The 16,024-nt window shown below is 29.7% G+C and overlaps 3 protein-coding genes across 3 annotated transcripts in view; 2 read left to right on the top strand and 1 right to left on the bottom strand.

The window, feature by feature from the left end:
* Nucleotides 1-1,258, top strand: part of LOC108775115 (integral membrane protein 2C) — a 3,900-nt gene extending 2,642 nt beyond the window's left edge. The window contains exons 4-6 of the mRNA XM_018541399.1: nt 20-169; nt 771-975; nt 1,180-1,258. Of these exons, the coding sequence (XP_018396901.1) occupies nt 20-169; nt 771-868 (248 nt within the window). The 3' untranslated portion in view covers nt 869-975; nt 1,180-1,258. The remainder of the gene's footprint in view (nt 1-19; nt 170-770; nt 976-1,179) is intronic.
* A 2,252-nt stretch (nt 1,259-3,510) lies between these two features.
* LOC108775122 (zinc finger Ran-binding domain-containing protein 2) lies at nt 3,511-5,160 on the bottom strand. The gene is made up of 4 exons (XM_018541406.1): nt 5,012-5,160; nt 3,979-4,304; nt 3,686-3,888; nt 3,511-3,612 (listed from the first exon to the last, which is right to left on the bottom strand). The coding sequence occupies exons 1-4, from the start codon at nt 5,083-5,085 to the stop codon at nt 3,511-3,513; spliced, it is 705 nt and encodes a 234-aa protein (XP_018396908.1). The 5' UTR covers nt 5,086-5,160.
* A 414-nt stretch (nt 5,161-5,574) lies between these two features.
* LOC108775109 (uncharacterized protein C3H1.02c) lies at nt 5,575-15,845 on the top strand. Its single transcript, XM_018541392.1, has 14 exons — nt 5,575-5,848; nt 6,327-6,568; nt 6,820-7,131; nt 11,824-12,045; nt 12,288-12,791; nt 12,864-13,115; nt 13,228-13,401; nt 13,578-13,808; nt 13,963-14,143; nt 14,259-14,520; nt 14,845-15,031; nt 15,123-15,266; nt 15,400-15,704; nt 15,776-15,845. Exons 1-14 carry the CDS (start codon nt 5,614-5,616, stop codon nt 15,843-15,845), a joined length of 3,321 nt encoding a protein of 1,106 aa, XP_018396894.1. The 5' UTR covers nt 5,575-5,613.
* Nucleotides 15,846-16,024: the final 179 nt, after the last annotated feature.

Genomic DNA, 16,024 nt, shown 5'->3' on the forward strand with positions numbered 1-16,024 from the left:
ATATATATATATATATCAGGTTACTATGAAGTGAACACTGCAGTCGTACGAGAAACTATGAGAGTAATCACACCGCCAATTACCGATATGTCAACCGTTGGAACATATATAGCACGTGAATGTCAGGATTTGCCTACTTATATGCTGCAGAAAGTGAATTCTACTAGTAGTTAGTTATCAAATTTCATATTATACACATAACCTTGGTGAAAATTTTTCTAAGAACTTTTCATATAATTTTTTAGAATTTTCAAATTTTTAAATAATTTTACAACTTCTAAAAAATTTCTTTTTTTAAACAAACTAAAACACTCTTTAGAAGTGCTGAGAAACTTTACATCTTTTTTAAAATTTCTTATTTACTTTACAGTGGCATACAAAAGTTTCAAGCCAGTGATATTTTGTACTCTATAAAAATAAGCTGATAAAATTTTAATCATTATCGGATGTTAATACAAGATGTAGGTAACAAAATCTTGGACTAACATCAAGTAATAATTAAAATTTTATCAGATTTTTTTTATAAATTAGAATACAATTTTTTATTATATAAGTTCTGATAAAATTTTATAAAATCTGTAAAAGTTTAAAGGATTTTTCAGAAATTATTAAATGAGAATTCTTATGAAAAATATGAATTTTTTTTTATTGAAAATATGTTTTCTTTTTTAGTGTTTCTGAAAAGTGTTCTAAATTGTATAAAAATATAAGAAAAATTTCTTCTCCAGGGAAGATGAAATCTCATATTATTATGTTTTCAAATATTTCAGTTGTAAAACGCAGCGCATCACAGAACGGAGTATTCGGACAATTTGCCGGCAATAATATTATGGAAGTCGATATCGTGAATTTAGAAGACTTCGAATGAAACTGTGAGAAATCGAAGAGTGGGAACTTTCAATTATTCTAGAATATATATTAAAACCACCAGTAGATCAATGTATAAAAATTATAAGCTGTCCAGGGCAAACTTAGGTAAATATTCCGTCGAATTTAAAATTTATTTTGCATTTTATTTATACATCAATTACTTTCTTGTCCTTGGCATTTTTTAAAACTATATTTTAAATATGTACTCCCATATTTATCGAAATCTTCACTGCGAGTCTTTCCATTTCTATTAGTTATTCCATTTTCTATTAACTTTAAATAATAACTTTATGTCTGTTTTTTTTCCAGTTAAACTTCTTGCGGTTTATCTTTTCTCCACATTACAGAAAAAAAAAGAGAAAAGACGAACAAGAAGTTTAGCTAAAAAGAACAAAGCATATAATGCTAGTACACAATTTGTTATTATCGATCTGAAGTATATAATATATCATGAGAAACTCCTTTATACCAGAGAGGCTAAACATGAACGACCGAATCATTATAAAAAAAATTCAAGAAGTCTTAGCAGGATGGTATATTTAGGAAAATTAATATTTCTTCCATATTCTTGTAGTACAATATTCAATTTAAACAGATAGCAAATGCGGTGTTATGCCATAGTGGTAAAACATTTATTATTATGGATTCTGGCACACAGCTTGTTGATTATATTTATGAATGTCTGCGTTAAAAAACGATAAAACCAGTAGAATAGCCGTGCACTAAGTGATTGCGCTTACGATGCAGTTTTACGATACGTTATTATTAGTAAAACTATAGATATATTAATTTGTGAATTCTATTTAGAAAATCTATCGCGTTATGGATAATGCTTGTGTGAACACTAAGCTCGAGGTAAAAAAAATATTATAAATTATTAAATTAACGAATTATTAATATTGTAAAACTGAAAATAATTTTTAAAATATGTTTCCAGAAATATATTGGGTTTGCAATTGTGATTAATATGTGTAAAATAGGTTAAACATTTATAGTATTACTGCGACTATATAAATATTTTTACAATTTCAATTGAGAAAAAAATAGAAATTACACACATAGAATACCAGGCCAAGAAAAAAAATCTTGATGTGTTTAAACATTCCATTTAAGACATGCTTATCCCTTCTGCATTTCTAATTGTGTTACATACTTCAGTAAGTATTAACAATACAGTATCTTATTTTAATTACATTTTATGCATCAGTTCATTGCCAATTTATCATGAAAACCAGTACTGGAATAAATAAGAATCGTGACTGAATGCAATTTTGCCATTAGTTTATTTTAGTGCATTGTTACACATACAAAGAGAAATCATTTTTAGTATATTTTTAACATTTTATTATATATTTGCACGTACAGCATTTAGTATCAGCAAACATATCCAGGTACTCGGATGTTCATTAGTCTTAGATACTGCGTGTTATAGATATTTTAATATAACTTTTGTGAAGTGTCTTTCTAAGTTTTTTCAATTTCAGAATATTTTGTGATAAAAATAAAAATAATGTGCAAAAATAAAAATTGACCTAAAATTTTAATAACATATCGGAAAGAAAGAAAATTCTAGAGTTTGTTTTGTATGATGGATCATTATTTATAATTGTTTATCGAAATTAAGAAAGAAAAGAAGATATGTATAATTTATTGCGAAATAATTTTGTATAATTATTAAAGTAGATACTAAATGTGTAACATGTAATTGAAAACATTGTATCTTGTCTCGATCAGAATAGAAAAATTGATTTCTTTAAACTTACATGAAAAAAAACTTATTGGTTTTGTGAACAAATCAACATAAAGGTAATATATATATATATATGTATATATTCATACACATATATATGTATATATATATATATATGTATATATGCACACATCATGTTATGGACCGAGTGCCTGAACATAATTATAACCTGAACAATATTATAATAATTTTGTATTAATTATGTATTTTTACTTGTATTATCGATTCAAATAAACAAACACGCAAATATATAAGTATGCGGTGCGCAAACATCGTTTTAAATGTACGTAGACATGTAGTTTAACACTGGTGGCAATAAATAGTGTATTAGTTAATTCCACCACTTTTCGAGTGGGGATGGAAATGCAGAATATCTTATTAATATCAATTAACTTCTGTTTAATGAAATTAATTCCATGATGAGACGTGTAATTTTGTCTGCGCATTTAAACTTTATTATAGAATTGTTACACGATTCTCTGTCATGTTTCGTGTGATTGTAGTTAAGTTCCTATAGTTACTATTTCTATCTCCATAAGTTTGACAACTTTCCTTAGCTTTATGGCGTTATAAAAAACCAAATTTGTAAAACTGTACGCAAATAATTGTAAAGTCTGACAAGAAAATAAATAATACATATAAATGTCAATATCAGTGCGTACTGAATATCTTAATAATTTTTTAAATTACAATTTTATTATAAAGTTAAAAATGTACGGAAGGATTTTGTTATTTTAATTTGTAAGATTTATTTCTAAAATTTTTTTATTTAAATCTCATTCAAATTATTAATAAAGATTTAAAGTTTTATATTTTTCGCATATAGGATATTTTCACATACATTTGTATATTAAAAAAATACTAATCTAAATCTTAATTTAAATTTTAGATCACGTAATATTTATATGTGTAAAGTCAGTTATAGCTTTCTGTCTAAGAGTGTAGAGTTTTCTCACCCATTTATCGAATCTTGCTTTTTGATCCATCATAATCTGAGAAGAAAGAACAAATGTTATCTATGTACGAGTACATTAGAAAATACATATAAAGATAGTTGAAACTTACCGATGTATGAAATATACTTTCTGGGCCACTGACAACATTAGATACTAATGGCAATTGTATGGTATCTGAGCTAATGTCTATTACAATATTTTTAAATTTACTCTCTTTGGTAGCAGAGGAAGTGAACTGCTTAGGAATGAAACCGTCGGCGTTTATTTCTTCGAGTACACTATCTTTGATACGTGGCTCAATGGGAAAATCATCTGAAAAGTAATACACAATTTGTATTTCTTGATATAACATATAATCAAAATGTTTAATTGTAATATTCATAAAAGTCAATGCGTTTCTACCTTTTGTGGTTAAAACTTGGCTTTTTTCTGTATTAACCTTCGGTTGATTCGATTGTGAACTACTGGAAGGACTTCGTGACTTCTCTCTAGATGTAGACCTAGCCTTTCTTCTTGTACGATCCGAAGAATACGATCTACCTGTGCTAGAACGATAACGTCTTTTGTCTCGGTCTCTTGAGTGACTGCTCCTGGATCCTTTATAGTTTTTTGAATTTCGATCTCTTCCTCTACTTCTCGAGTGCGATCGATGTTTACGTTTTGTTTTCGAATGCTTTGAGGATCTCCTTCGATGTGGTGAGGATTCACTGCTGTCTGAGCTACTAGATCTATATAAATTATTGTAATATTTTTATGAATCATAAGATTCTCAATACGATCCATTTCTACAAATGTAAATTTACTTTTAATCTTACTTTAATTTACTTTTTATCTCTTTCTAATCTTAAAAAAAAAATAGAAAAAATAAGTTAAACCAAGAAGGTTAATTTACATTGGAAGAGATGGACAAATGCAACATAAGATAACACTTGACGAATACATTCTATTGGAAATATAATGTTAATATTTACTGAAAAAATCATGTCACAAAGTTACATAACGAAATTTTGTAATTAAGTATATAAATCACATAATAAATTGTTCCACAGTAGTAAGTGATTATTTTAAATCACGTAATTTGAGAAGTTACACGATATTTTCTTTTTATTTCTATCATTTAATTATTTGAAATTTGATAAATCTCCATAAAAAAATCACGTACTGATTTGGAATATTCCGTTACGTGATTTAATTGTTTCAATTACATGATTTCATTATGTAACTTTGTGACATGATTATTTTCAGTAGGGTTTAATTAATGAATAATAAAACATTAATTAATTAAAACTAAATCAAATAATTAACTTAAAATTAATTAAATGTACATAGTGCGAGTGATATAAATTGAAAATTAATGTAACTCCTAACCTTTAAATTAGTAATATAGGCATTATATATAATATTTTATATATATATATATACTCTTGGATTTTACCTTGATTTTCGATTTCGCTTCCTTCGGTATCTGCTGCTGTGATCCGAGTCCGAGTCACTGGAATACCTCGCCATATCTGTCAAACTCAAAATAGCAGCTGCATCCAAGGGTTTGAAGGAAAGTGGTTTAAATTGGTTTAAATTAAACTGTTTAACAATCTAAACCATGGTGTAAGAAGAGAAGGTGAACCAACACCGGCAGTGCGCAGAATAACGCATCTTTTCAACCAATCAGAAGACTGCCCAAAACGTCAAAAGTCAAGATGGTTGCTTCCATGATGCGCGAATAGGTTAGGCCATGATAGAAAAAGTTTTTATTAAGTAAGCCCAGTATGCAACAGCAGCTGGTTACAGCGGAGTTGAACGAAATCAGGAGTACAGCCACTAGATCGGACAGCCATCAGTCAGAAATGCACTGCCAATGCACTGATAGTACTAAAAATCTATAGCAAACGTAACGTAAACTATATATTCCAATACCATGTCACTTGGCATTTCGGAACACACTGACACTAACGAAGTGTATGTATTTCTGGCACGGTATCTGATGGTAAGCAGATCGATCAGTAATACGGTACAGAATAACAGAACTGAAATTTGTGAATGAACTTCGCGAGGTTTGTGTATCCGGGTGTTCCGGGTCCCCGCATTCCCCGCATCGCGGAAATCACGGATGTGAATCCACCAACAAACGGGGACAACGGGGTATTCAGGATGGTGTATTCGATGATGATCAACAACAAGATACCACTTGCTATGTACAAATCCCTGAAAACTGGCCTGACAATTTGTATTGCGGACGTAAGTGATCCGATTGTCAGCTGCCACTTCGCTATAGGTAATTTTTAAACATACATGTTAACAGAGGATAATATATATTATATCAAGTTCTCCCTTTTACTCTGACTCCTAGATAGATAAGTCTATCGAGAATAGATTTTGCTCGACAATAGACTACAAAATATTTGTTATAATGCTATTGGTAGAATGCTGGCAGAAGTATAGGAAAGTTTGTCAAAATTGGCACAGTGTTCTCAGTTCAGTGAGCTTACTGAAAGATTTTTAATGGCAGAACTATGTTAATATAACATGGCAGATTGGATGTGTAAAGTTGTGGCATCTTTAAGGATCAAAATTATAATTCTGAAAAGATCTTTTAAAATATTTTAATTTTTTTACATATGTGTGTCTCTTCCTAACAAAATCAAACAGTTATTTCCTATCCATCTCAATAATAAAAAGATTATTAAAATAAATATTATAAAACATCAAAGTATCTTTAGTCATCTTTATTTTTAATACCAATTTTTTTTCAGCTACTGAAGTGTTTACGGACAATGGTCTTCCTGAAGCAGTGTCACATCTTGTATTGATGGGTAGCGAAGATTATCCCTATAAAAATCTTTTAACTCGCTGGTCTCACAAATGCTACTCACTTGATGCCGAGATCCATACGTTTCAAGATTACACTTGTTACAGTATGAGAACAAGTGAGACAGAAGGATTTTTTTCCCTATTGCCTGTATATCTTGATCACATTCTTTATCCCACACTTTCGGTAAAAAAATTTTTAATATTTTTATAAGTTGCCTTTGTTATTTAATCTGCAATATACTATAAAATATTCTGTTTTTGTAAAACGTTTTATTTATAGTTTAATAGATATAAGTCTGTATAGCATATTCACTATATTCTGATAAGTTATTAACATATTTATTAATATAGATAATTATATACTATTATATCTTAATCATATATTGCCAAAAAATTATATATAGGAATATTTAAAACTTTTGTACATTTTAATAGGAAGCAGCATATATTATAAATGTACATCATATTACTAAATATGGAGACAATGGAGGTACATTTTATTTTGACACCAGGACTAAAGAATTAGACGGAGAATATGTAACTTACACTGAATTAATGAAAGCGATGTATCCCGAAAGTTGTGGATATAGTTCAATCGTTCAAGGTATAAAAATATTTAATCCTCTTGTCAATATATTTATTTTTCCCTTTCGTTTAATATCCGGAATACCCGAGTACTCACTACGCAAAATCGATAGTTACGGCAGTGTAGTAAAGCTACTTATGCACTTCCTCCCAGATACAGCTGTAAGTTGATGAGTAGACAGGGATTTTCTTTCTCTTAGGATGCAGGAGTAAAATAAGGATAAGGAATAAAGGGAATAATGGAATTTTAAGCTATCAGAAATTGGATACACTGAAATACACGGTTTCTGATTGAAATTTCTCATTCCTTATTCCTTCTATTGTGGTTACACTCTAATATTTTCTATATAGAATTTCTCTCGGGTGTCCTAAAGCTCGTATCAGACTACTGACTCTTCAGGTCGATCCGACCAATTGCCAACTCTGACTGCCGACCAATAATAGACCAATTACTCGCTGCTATTGAACGAGTGCTCACGGATCCATTCCGTAATAGATGAGTCTGCTGAACGCGACCATCATGATTGATTTATTGGGTGCATTCAGAATGCACAATCTTAGAGAACGAGAGCTCAATGAGCTCTTTCATCTGATTGGTTTATATTTTAGGATCTAATGGTATATGCCAAAAATTGAGCGTTCAGTGAACGGTTGTTGTTTTGAATGCACCTATTATTGATCAGCAATCACGTTGAAGCGCACGTTAAATGCACATGAAACGCATGATGCATTATTTTTTTTATTATTGTTACTCACCGAATAGAGAAGAATGCAATGATACATCATGTACTTCATGCGTAATTCGAAACACACCCACAGTCGGTAATCTGATACGGATTTATGGCTAAGGGTACTTCCCCATGACAGTCGGAATTTCAAGAAATAGAAAAATCATACGACCAATCAGATTTTTTAAGTTTAGCACGTTATATGTACAAACTAATAATTTTGATTGATATTGTATGACTTCCAAGATTCCATTTTCCGAAATTCCGACTGTATATTATGGGGATGCATCCTAACGAACGAATTCTGTACTGTAATTTCAGTCTCGAATGAGATCTAATGAGAGCTTGACGTGCAAACTTTAATATGTGATGTTTTTTTCTTTGAGAATCTTGCAATTTTTCAAAAATTAATCATTAGTGATTGTGAAAAAAATGGAGGAATTATCAATAAGTTTAAAAGGTGAGTAGCCATTTCAATAATCTATTTCTACTCTATTGATGTATGGTATTTTGATACAAGAATCTTGAAATTTCATCTCGATATTTTTTATTTCAAGACAATATTTCCGAGATAATTATATATTTTTACTTATAATTAACTATATTTCAATCTATTTAAAAGATATTTTTAGAATTCAGTATTTATTTGCATACGTATGCAGTTCCAGCAATACTGTAATTAATAAAATAAAATTTTTTGTTCACTAAAGATTTATTTTGTGTTTTTCCTTAAACCTTATAGCTTTCAGATTTCAACTAACTAATTTTTGTATCGACCGTAAATTGTCTACAAACAATGAAGGAATTAAACGCCTATAACGGTCAAAGCTGGATCAAAGTGCTAATAATAAGTATGAGTGAATTCTTATACACCACATATGTAGCCCCCCCCTTTTAAAGGAAACGCCAACTTGTGATATTTTTCGTAATATAAAGAATAAGATTATTGAGATCCGATGTATTTACGAATTTTAAATTATCATCCTTATATTTAAATTAATCAAGTATTATTCGGTGATATTATAATACTACTGTAGTATTTATGCGTTATATGTCTGATGTATCAGCGCGCATTTAAAAGGGGGGGCTACATATGTGGTGTATAAGAATTCACTCATACTTATTATTAGCACTTTGATCCAGCTTTGACCGTTATAGGCGTTTAATTCCTTCATTGTTTCAGATTTCATGTAAACATTATCTATAAACACTATACGCGTTGAACACATCGCTCGATGAACCGTAGCTTAGCCGTAACGTACGCAGCGGATTTTCAAACTCGATTTTTTCGCAAACTAGAAAACAAAGAATCGAAAAATTTTATTTTATAAATTTTTTTATAAAGAATTATTTCGTGTCTGCTTTTACATGTTATTTGACCGAACCCTATATATATATATATATATACACACACACACATATATATATATATATTTATAAACAAACGATGACCCGAAAACGTTATATTTATATTTAATATTCGAGTAAAAAACAAATTAAGGCTTAAACGTTTCTTGTTTTGATTCTTACATTTTTAGAATATGAATGACTTTTATAACGTATAACATCTTGAAAAAATTTTAGATTGACGACAGAAGGAAAACTTAATTATATAGCAAATATTATGCAAGGAGTCTGATTTTATTGAAAATATGTTCGGATAGCAACGATGAAGAATAGTTTCTCCAGTGCTAAGTGAGTGAGCGATTAACTCCGAAATGTCCGATAGCGACGAAATAGAGGAAATTCAGAAGAATCCATTTAAACTTGTATCAGAGTCCGAAAATGAGAGATGAAGAAACGAAAATGAAGAGATACCTGTTCGTTGATCACATAAATCGGCTGCAAATTTTTTATTACCAAAGACAAAACCACTTGGACATTTACAGTTCAATAGCAACATACAGTTCAGAATAATTTTCAGCAAAGAAATGGTCCTCATAAGAATACTGGAACTTTATCAATTCCTGACACGTTCAAAGTAATTTTCATCAGCGGAATGATATTATTTATCACAAAAAGGAAGGTGTTTGAAGTATCGAAGACACAATGAAGCGAATCCAACGAAAAAAACAACATTCATGGAAAGATACGAATTGAGAATTTTACGGTTTTTTAGATGTTCTAATTAGTTCTAGAGTAAATAATTCAAATAATGATCAAGCAGTTGACGCGTGACGGTCCTCTGCGCACCCTCTGTACCGAGCGACGATGGGTGCAGTCAATAGATTTTAGAACAAACACTCGAGAAACTTGCATTAAACAAGATAAAGCTGCTCCGATACGCGATCTTTGAATAATGCTCAATTTCAGTTTAGTAAAAATATAAGCTAACAGAGTGTCTAACAATTTACGAATAACTCTTTCCGTATTACGGTCAAACAAAATTTACGCAATATATTCCATCGAAATTGGCAAAATACTGGATAAAAATATGGTAGCTATAAAGATGCTAAAAGTTCATATATCCACTGAAGGGATACATTTGTATGACAAAAACAGGATTGCAAAGTGAATGAAGGCGAGTAAATCATAAGTTGGCTCTTCCGTATAAAGATTCGGGTAGGAATATCACGATGGATAAATTTTTTACGTCGTTACTTTTGGTAAAATCTCTGATGTCTTGGAACTTGACAATCGTTGGAACGTTGAAAAGATACAAAAATATATTCTGACCAAAATAGCTTCGAAATTTCGTAAGATGTATTCAATTCATCTCTTTGTTATTTCTATACGAAAATGTTATGATCTATTCACACATCTCGAAAAAAAAAAAACAAGATAATGCTACTTTTATCCATAATACATACAAACAGGAATGTAAGCGAGACTAAAAGAAAGAAGCTGGAAATAATTTTGTACTATAATAAAACAAAAATCGACGACCATGTATTCCAGAGATACACGACGAAGAGACAAACATCCAGATGGCACCTTGTCTTTTTTTATAACATTGTGGATGTCGCGAATTTTGCAGTGTATATATTATGAAAATAAAATGATTAAAAAAAAAAACGAACGAACGCCGATATCTTGCGCCAACTCGGTGAAGAATTATGTATGTCTTTCGTCGAAAAACGATTGAAAAATTGTTAAATAATGAAACGTTTCTCGACGAAGAATGCTGTTGAAAGCATATTTGGTAGATCAGTAAATAATGTTACCAGTAGTACTTTATTGTCAGCATCGTTGGAGGAAAGATTCGATTTGACAAGGCAAAAAATTGTCATGGACTTGTTTGCAGTAAAGGCGTGTTTAAAAAGCGTCAAAAAACACGAAAATCATGTAAAAAATGTAAACAAAATCCATATATGTAAACACACGGTAACGATAATGCACTGTATTGAATGTTCAATAAAAATTTGAAATGTTTTGATTTTTTTAATTCTTTGTGTATTTAATTGTATGTTCATTTATAATATTTTTCTATTATTTTCTACACTCACGAAGTGCTTCGACGGGAATAGCAAAAACGAAAAGAAGATCGATATTGAACAATAGGTATTCCGGGTATTGAACAAACGTGTTGTCAATTTTGATCCCCTATAACAAGCATAATTTTTATAGAATAGAATTTATTCACTTCGTGTAAAGCGTATGTTTTACAAAAAATTATAGTTCATAGCAATTGTAAATGAAAGTAAAATGATCCACATAACGAGAATCTAATCGGGCTAAACATATTTTAAGAAATGAAATCATTTTAGTGAGAACACGAAAATGAATACTTGAGTATTGACGAGATGGTTTCGAATCATAATCCTTAACTTTTAGAGTCGTTTCTAATAAAGATAGTAAACCGTATGATGTAAGAAATTGATTGCTCGAATATGAGGAGAATAATCGACTGATTTATCAATACCTTATAGCTTACATCTTATTACTTTCATTGTAATATTTGTTTTTCTATTGTTTGTGTTGGGTTTGTAATCATTATTTATTGTTACGCATTTGAGCCTTTCACGGATATTTTCTTCAATTATACTAGAAGGTTTGCGGATTATCACCGAGTCTTTCTTCATTATTGATACCAACGTTTCGTGAACTATGCCCTTTATTCCATCAGGGCGAGATACTGAGTATCAGCGCACCTCTCGCCCTGATGAAGTGAACGGTAATAAAGAAAGACACGGCGATAACCCACAAACCTTCTGGTATAATTATTTATTGTTATATACACGTAGGTACATCGAATTACATATCGGAATATCTTGTTCTCGAAGATATCAGACAGTATCACGAAGAATACTATAGACCAGAAAACTTAACTGTATTAATAGTAGGTCAAGTAGACCATACTAAAGTTTTAGACATGTTACTACCTTTAGAAGAGAAAATAATATCAAAAGTAAGTTAATTTAAACATTTTTTTATTTTTAATTAAATATTATAATTAGGATTAAAATTATTAATTTTAGAAATTAGAAAAATAAACATATCAGAATAAGTAAAAATATTGTTTTTACTCTTTATTAAAAGTTATATTATATATTGATATTTCTGATAATAATATTTCTAATTTACTTTGATATTATAATTTTTATTTTGTGTTTTTGCGACAATCTTAATTTTTTAGTCTTAAAATTATAGGGAGACAGAGGTGAATTTAAAAGACCCTGGCAGACTCCAATTAAACCGCTTACAAAAAGCATAGATGTGGAATTCCAATATCCATGTTACTCGTGTACTGGGGCTTATATTCGTATAGCCTGGCAAGGACCGCCCATTTACAAAATGTATGACTATTTCAGCTTTTGTTTAATCTCGCAATATTTGACTGACACAACTGAAGGTGTACTGCAAAAAGAATTTGCCAAGGAACAGATCTTCTATGAATATTATTTCCATGAATTCTCAACTTCAGCTTTAAGTTTAATGTTTTCGAATGTGCCAGGTAGTAAAGTTCCTCTAGTCAAGGAGTCTGTGATAAAAGTTCTCAAACATACAACTGACGTTGGTATAGAATTAAAAAGAATGAAGATTATAATTCGCAGATATATTATTAAAATTTTAAATGACCTGGAAAATAATCCTCATAATACAATCGCAAATGGGCTGTTTAAACATATGTTATATGGAAAATCACTGAAAGACGTATGTTATACGCATGATTTATTTGTAAATTGCGTTTTATCGAAATATTGATTGCATCATTTTCATTAACAGCTGAATCATAGATTGAACATTATACATTATCTCAAAATATTAGAAAATGAATCTAAAAGTTACTGGTACAATCTTTACAAGAAATACTTTGTTGAAACTCCAATGGTTGTTGTGAAAGGCACACCCAGTCATGAAATGTTAAAGATATTTTCAGGAGAGGAGAGAAAAAGAAAAATTGATCGGATGCGCGAGTTTGGCATGCTTGGGTTAGCTAGAAACGATATACTTCTTTCCCAAGCCATTAGCGAAAATGTATGTGAATCTTTTAATTAAAAATAAGATAAATATTTGTGTAATTAAAGTATTTTATATCCAAAGTTTACTACTGGCAGTCCTCTTGTTAATGACGATTTTTTTTTTTAAGTCACATATACCTGATGAAGTATTAGAAAGTATACCTGTACCTGATATAAATTCCATTGTCTTCCGTCACATTAAAAATTACAGTACGGAAACTTTGGAGCAGCATCCTGAATTAGATGTCAAATTATTACCATTATTTACCTATATAGAGAATACCGATACGATGTTCATTTATGTAAGTATTTTGTTTCCTTATATATTGTATAATTTTATTGAAAAATAATAATTCATAAAAATATTTTTTTCTGTTTATAAAGATTATAGGTCATACATTATATATTCATATTAAATATAATCATACGTTGATTATTAAATACGATATAATTAACTGTAGCCTTTATTTAAATTTAGATGTTTGTTGTCATGGATACTACTTCCATTAGTAACGTATGTAAAAAATATATTCCACTATTGTTAGAACTCATTATGGAATCTCCAGTGAAAAGAGATGATCAACTGATTCCTTATAAGGAAGTAATAGACGAATTAAAAGCAGATACTGTACTAGCTACTACTCAAATTAGTCTTCATAAGCCTATGGCATTCTCATACAAGTCCTCTAGTGTTTATTTGATACTTACAGTATGTATCATTATGTATCATACAGTATGTATCACAGTATGTATCACAGTATGTGATAATGTGATATATAATTTATTATATAATTTCTTCTTTTAAAAAATAATTATAGCTATTTAAAACAATTTGTAATTGTTATATATCTTTATCAATATAGTTTGAATATGAAAAGTATGAAAAAGGTGTAAAGTGGATTAAAGAGCTTTTATATGACACTGTGTTAACAGTTGACAGATTAAAAGAAGTAGCAACAAACAAACTAAATAGCATTGCTCAATTGAAGACAGAAGGAGAAAGAGTTACGGATGATTTAATGAAAATAGCTCTGTACAATGAAGGTATTTCTAAAAACTTTTTTAGTCAATAATTTCATATCGAGGAAGTAGAAACAGTATATATATATATATATTAAACAAAAAAATATAATATAAATTTTTTTTTAAATATTTGTAGACAGCAATCCTTACATGTTCAGTTTATTGCAACAAGAAGAGTTTCTCATTGACATTCTACAACGTCTGGACAATGATGTAGATCAGAAGGAAATCATGGCAAATATTGAATCAAGCAGAAAAGTCTTGACGTTATCAGAAAATATGGTTTTGTATATGACTCTTAACATCATGAAATTAATACATAAAGTTCCAAATGTGTATGCCCCATGGAAAACGTTCTTTTCTGATGTAACAGTTGCAGAAGGAAAGACTAACAATAAGTAAATATAGTTAGCATATTTAATGTTAAGATAATTTTTAGTAAAAAGCAAAATTATTAATCAGGAACGATTTTGGAAACAATGTAAAGCATTAAATTATAATAAAGGCTTTCCTTTTTTATGAGAATATGTATAATAAAAAATGTAAAATATCTTTTTAGGGGTGATATTTCTCAACATGAATTTTGTTTAACATTTTAATAACTTATTTAAGTAATAGTTTGTATATTTAGCCGTATCCGTAATACAAACTTAATTAAGGCACAACTTGGCTTTGAGAAATCATTAAAATTATATAATATATTAATGATATTACATTTTTAGGGTCAACATAACTAATGATTGGACATTATTGAGTTCCACGAATCATATTGCTATTAGTAGATGTATTGTTGGATTAGAAAATGAAACGAATGCATTCTTTCTACGAGCTCATCCATGTATAAATGATTACCGGAATCCCGATCTGCCGGCTTTGCTCGTTTGTTTGATGTATCTTGATCAAATGGATGTAAGCACCATGATGTTTGTCAAAAATGAAAACGCAAGTCGGTATCGTCATTTTAAACATATTAAGTTAAGAATCCTTATTGCTATCTCAGGGACCCTTGTCGTTATTAATTCGACACTCTGAACGTGCGCGCGATTACGAATTTTTTGTATCATTGCACGAAGGACTGTTGTACTTAGCTATTAATGATGCTACAGACCTGGTAGGCGCGTACACTAAGGCTAAAAAGAATACGGTATGAACAACAATAAATTAGTCATACGAAATAAGCATGTAAACATTGCACAAAACATTTAACATAATTATAAAAGAAAATAAAAGTATATATGAGAAAGAAAATCTTTTGCATCACGAATTTCTCATTATAGGAAAATCGTATGTTTGGACAATGGACTGATATTTTTTGCGAGTCAGCCAAATCACTTACCATCTTCCAGCTTGTGAGAATGAAGAACGCCATAGGCAACAGAGCAAATGAATCATTAAGATGTTGTCGTGGTTTGCCGCTTGATTACTGTGTTCCACTAATGCGAGATATTCCCACCGTTACCAAGGACGATATGAGCCGCGTAACAGTTCAATATATTACACCATTATTCGATCCGGAAGCATGTAAGACTATCATTGTGTGTCATAAATCTGTAATCTCAGTAATAAATGAAACTTTTAAAGGGTAAGTAAAATTTTTGTCATGTCTTTCTCTTCTTTATTTTAGATAATAAGTATATATAATTTTTTTTACAGAATGCATCATAGTTTGAATACATATAGCAATTTTAAAGAAGCTTATTTAATACTATCTAAAAAAACGTAAAAACAAATGAAGATTCATCAATAATAAAGGTATAACAAATTAACAATTAAAATCTTAGAAAATACATACAAGATTGTCCAAAAATAACACTAATTTACAAAAAATTTTTTTTTCAATTACTTTGGACCAGATAACGTGTGTCTTATAGATTTTTGGATGCTGAAAACTAGTGTAATTTA

This window comes from Cyphomyrmex costatus, unplaced genomic scaffold, assembly GCF_001594065.2.
Source record: "Cyphomyrmex costatus isolate MS0001 unplaced genomic scaffold, Ccosl1.0 scaffold283, whole genome shotgun sequence".
Lineage (NCBI taxonomy): Eukaryota > Metazoa > Arthropoda > Insecta > Hymenoptera > Formicidae > Cyphomyrmex > Cyphomyrmex costatus.

Excerpts from the sequence above, each read along its gene's own strand:
- LOC108775122 (XM_018541406.1), bottom strand. The coding sequence starts at position 5,085 with ATGGCGAGGTATTCCAGTGACTCGGACTCGGATCACAGCAGCAGATAC. Across the intron at positions 4,305-5,011 it reads AAGCGAAATCGAAAATCAAG|ATCTAGTAGCTCAGACAGCA; the intron begins GTAAAATCCAAG and ends TAATTTATATAG. Across the intron at positions 3,613-3,685 it reads AAAGTATATTTCATACATCG|ATTATGATGGATCAAAAAGC; the intron begins GTAAGTTTCAAC and ends CTTTCTTCTCAG.
- LOC108775109 (XM_018541392.1), top strand. The coding sequence starts at position 5,614 with ATGAACTTCGCGAGGTTTGTGTATCCGGGTGTTCCGGGTCCCCGCATT. Across the intron at positions 14,521-14,844 it reads GAAGGAAAGACTAACAATAA|GGTCAACATAACTAATGATT; the intron begins GTAAATATAGTT and ends TTACATTTTTAG. Across the intron at positions 15,032-15,122 it reads TGTATCTTGATCAAATGGAT|GGACCCTTGTCGTTATTAAT; the intron begins GTAAGCACCATG and ends TTGCTATCTCAG.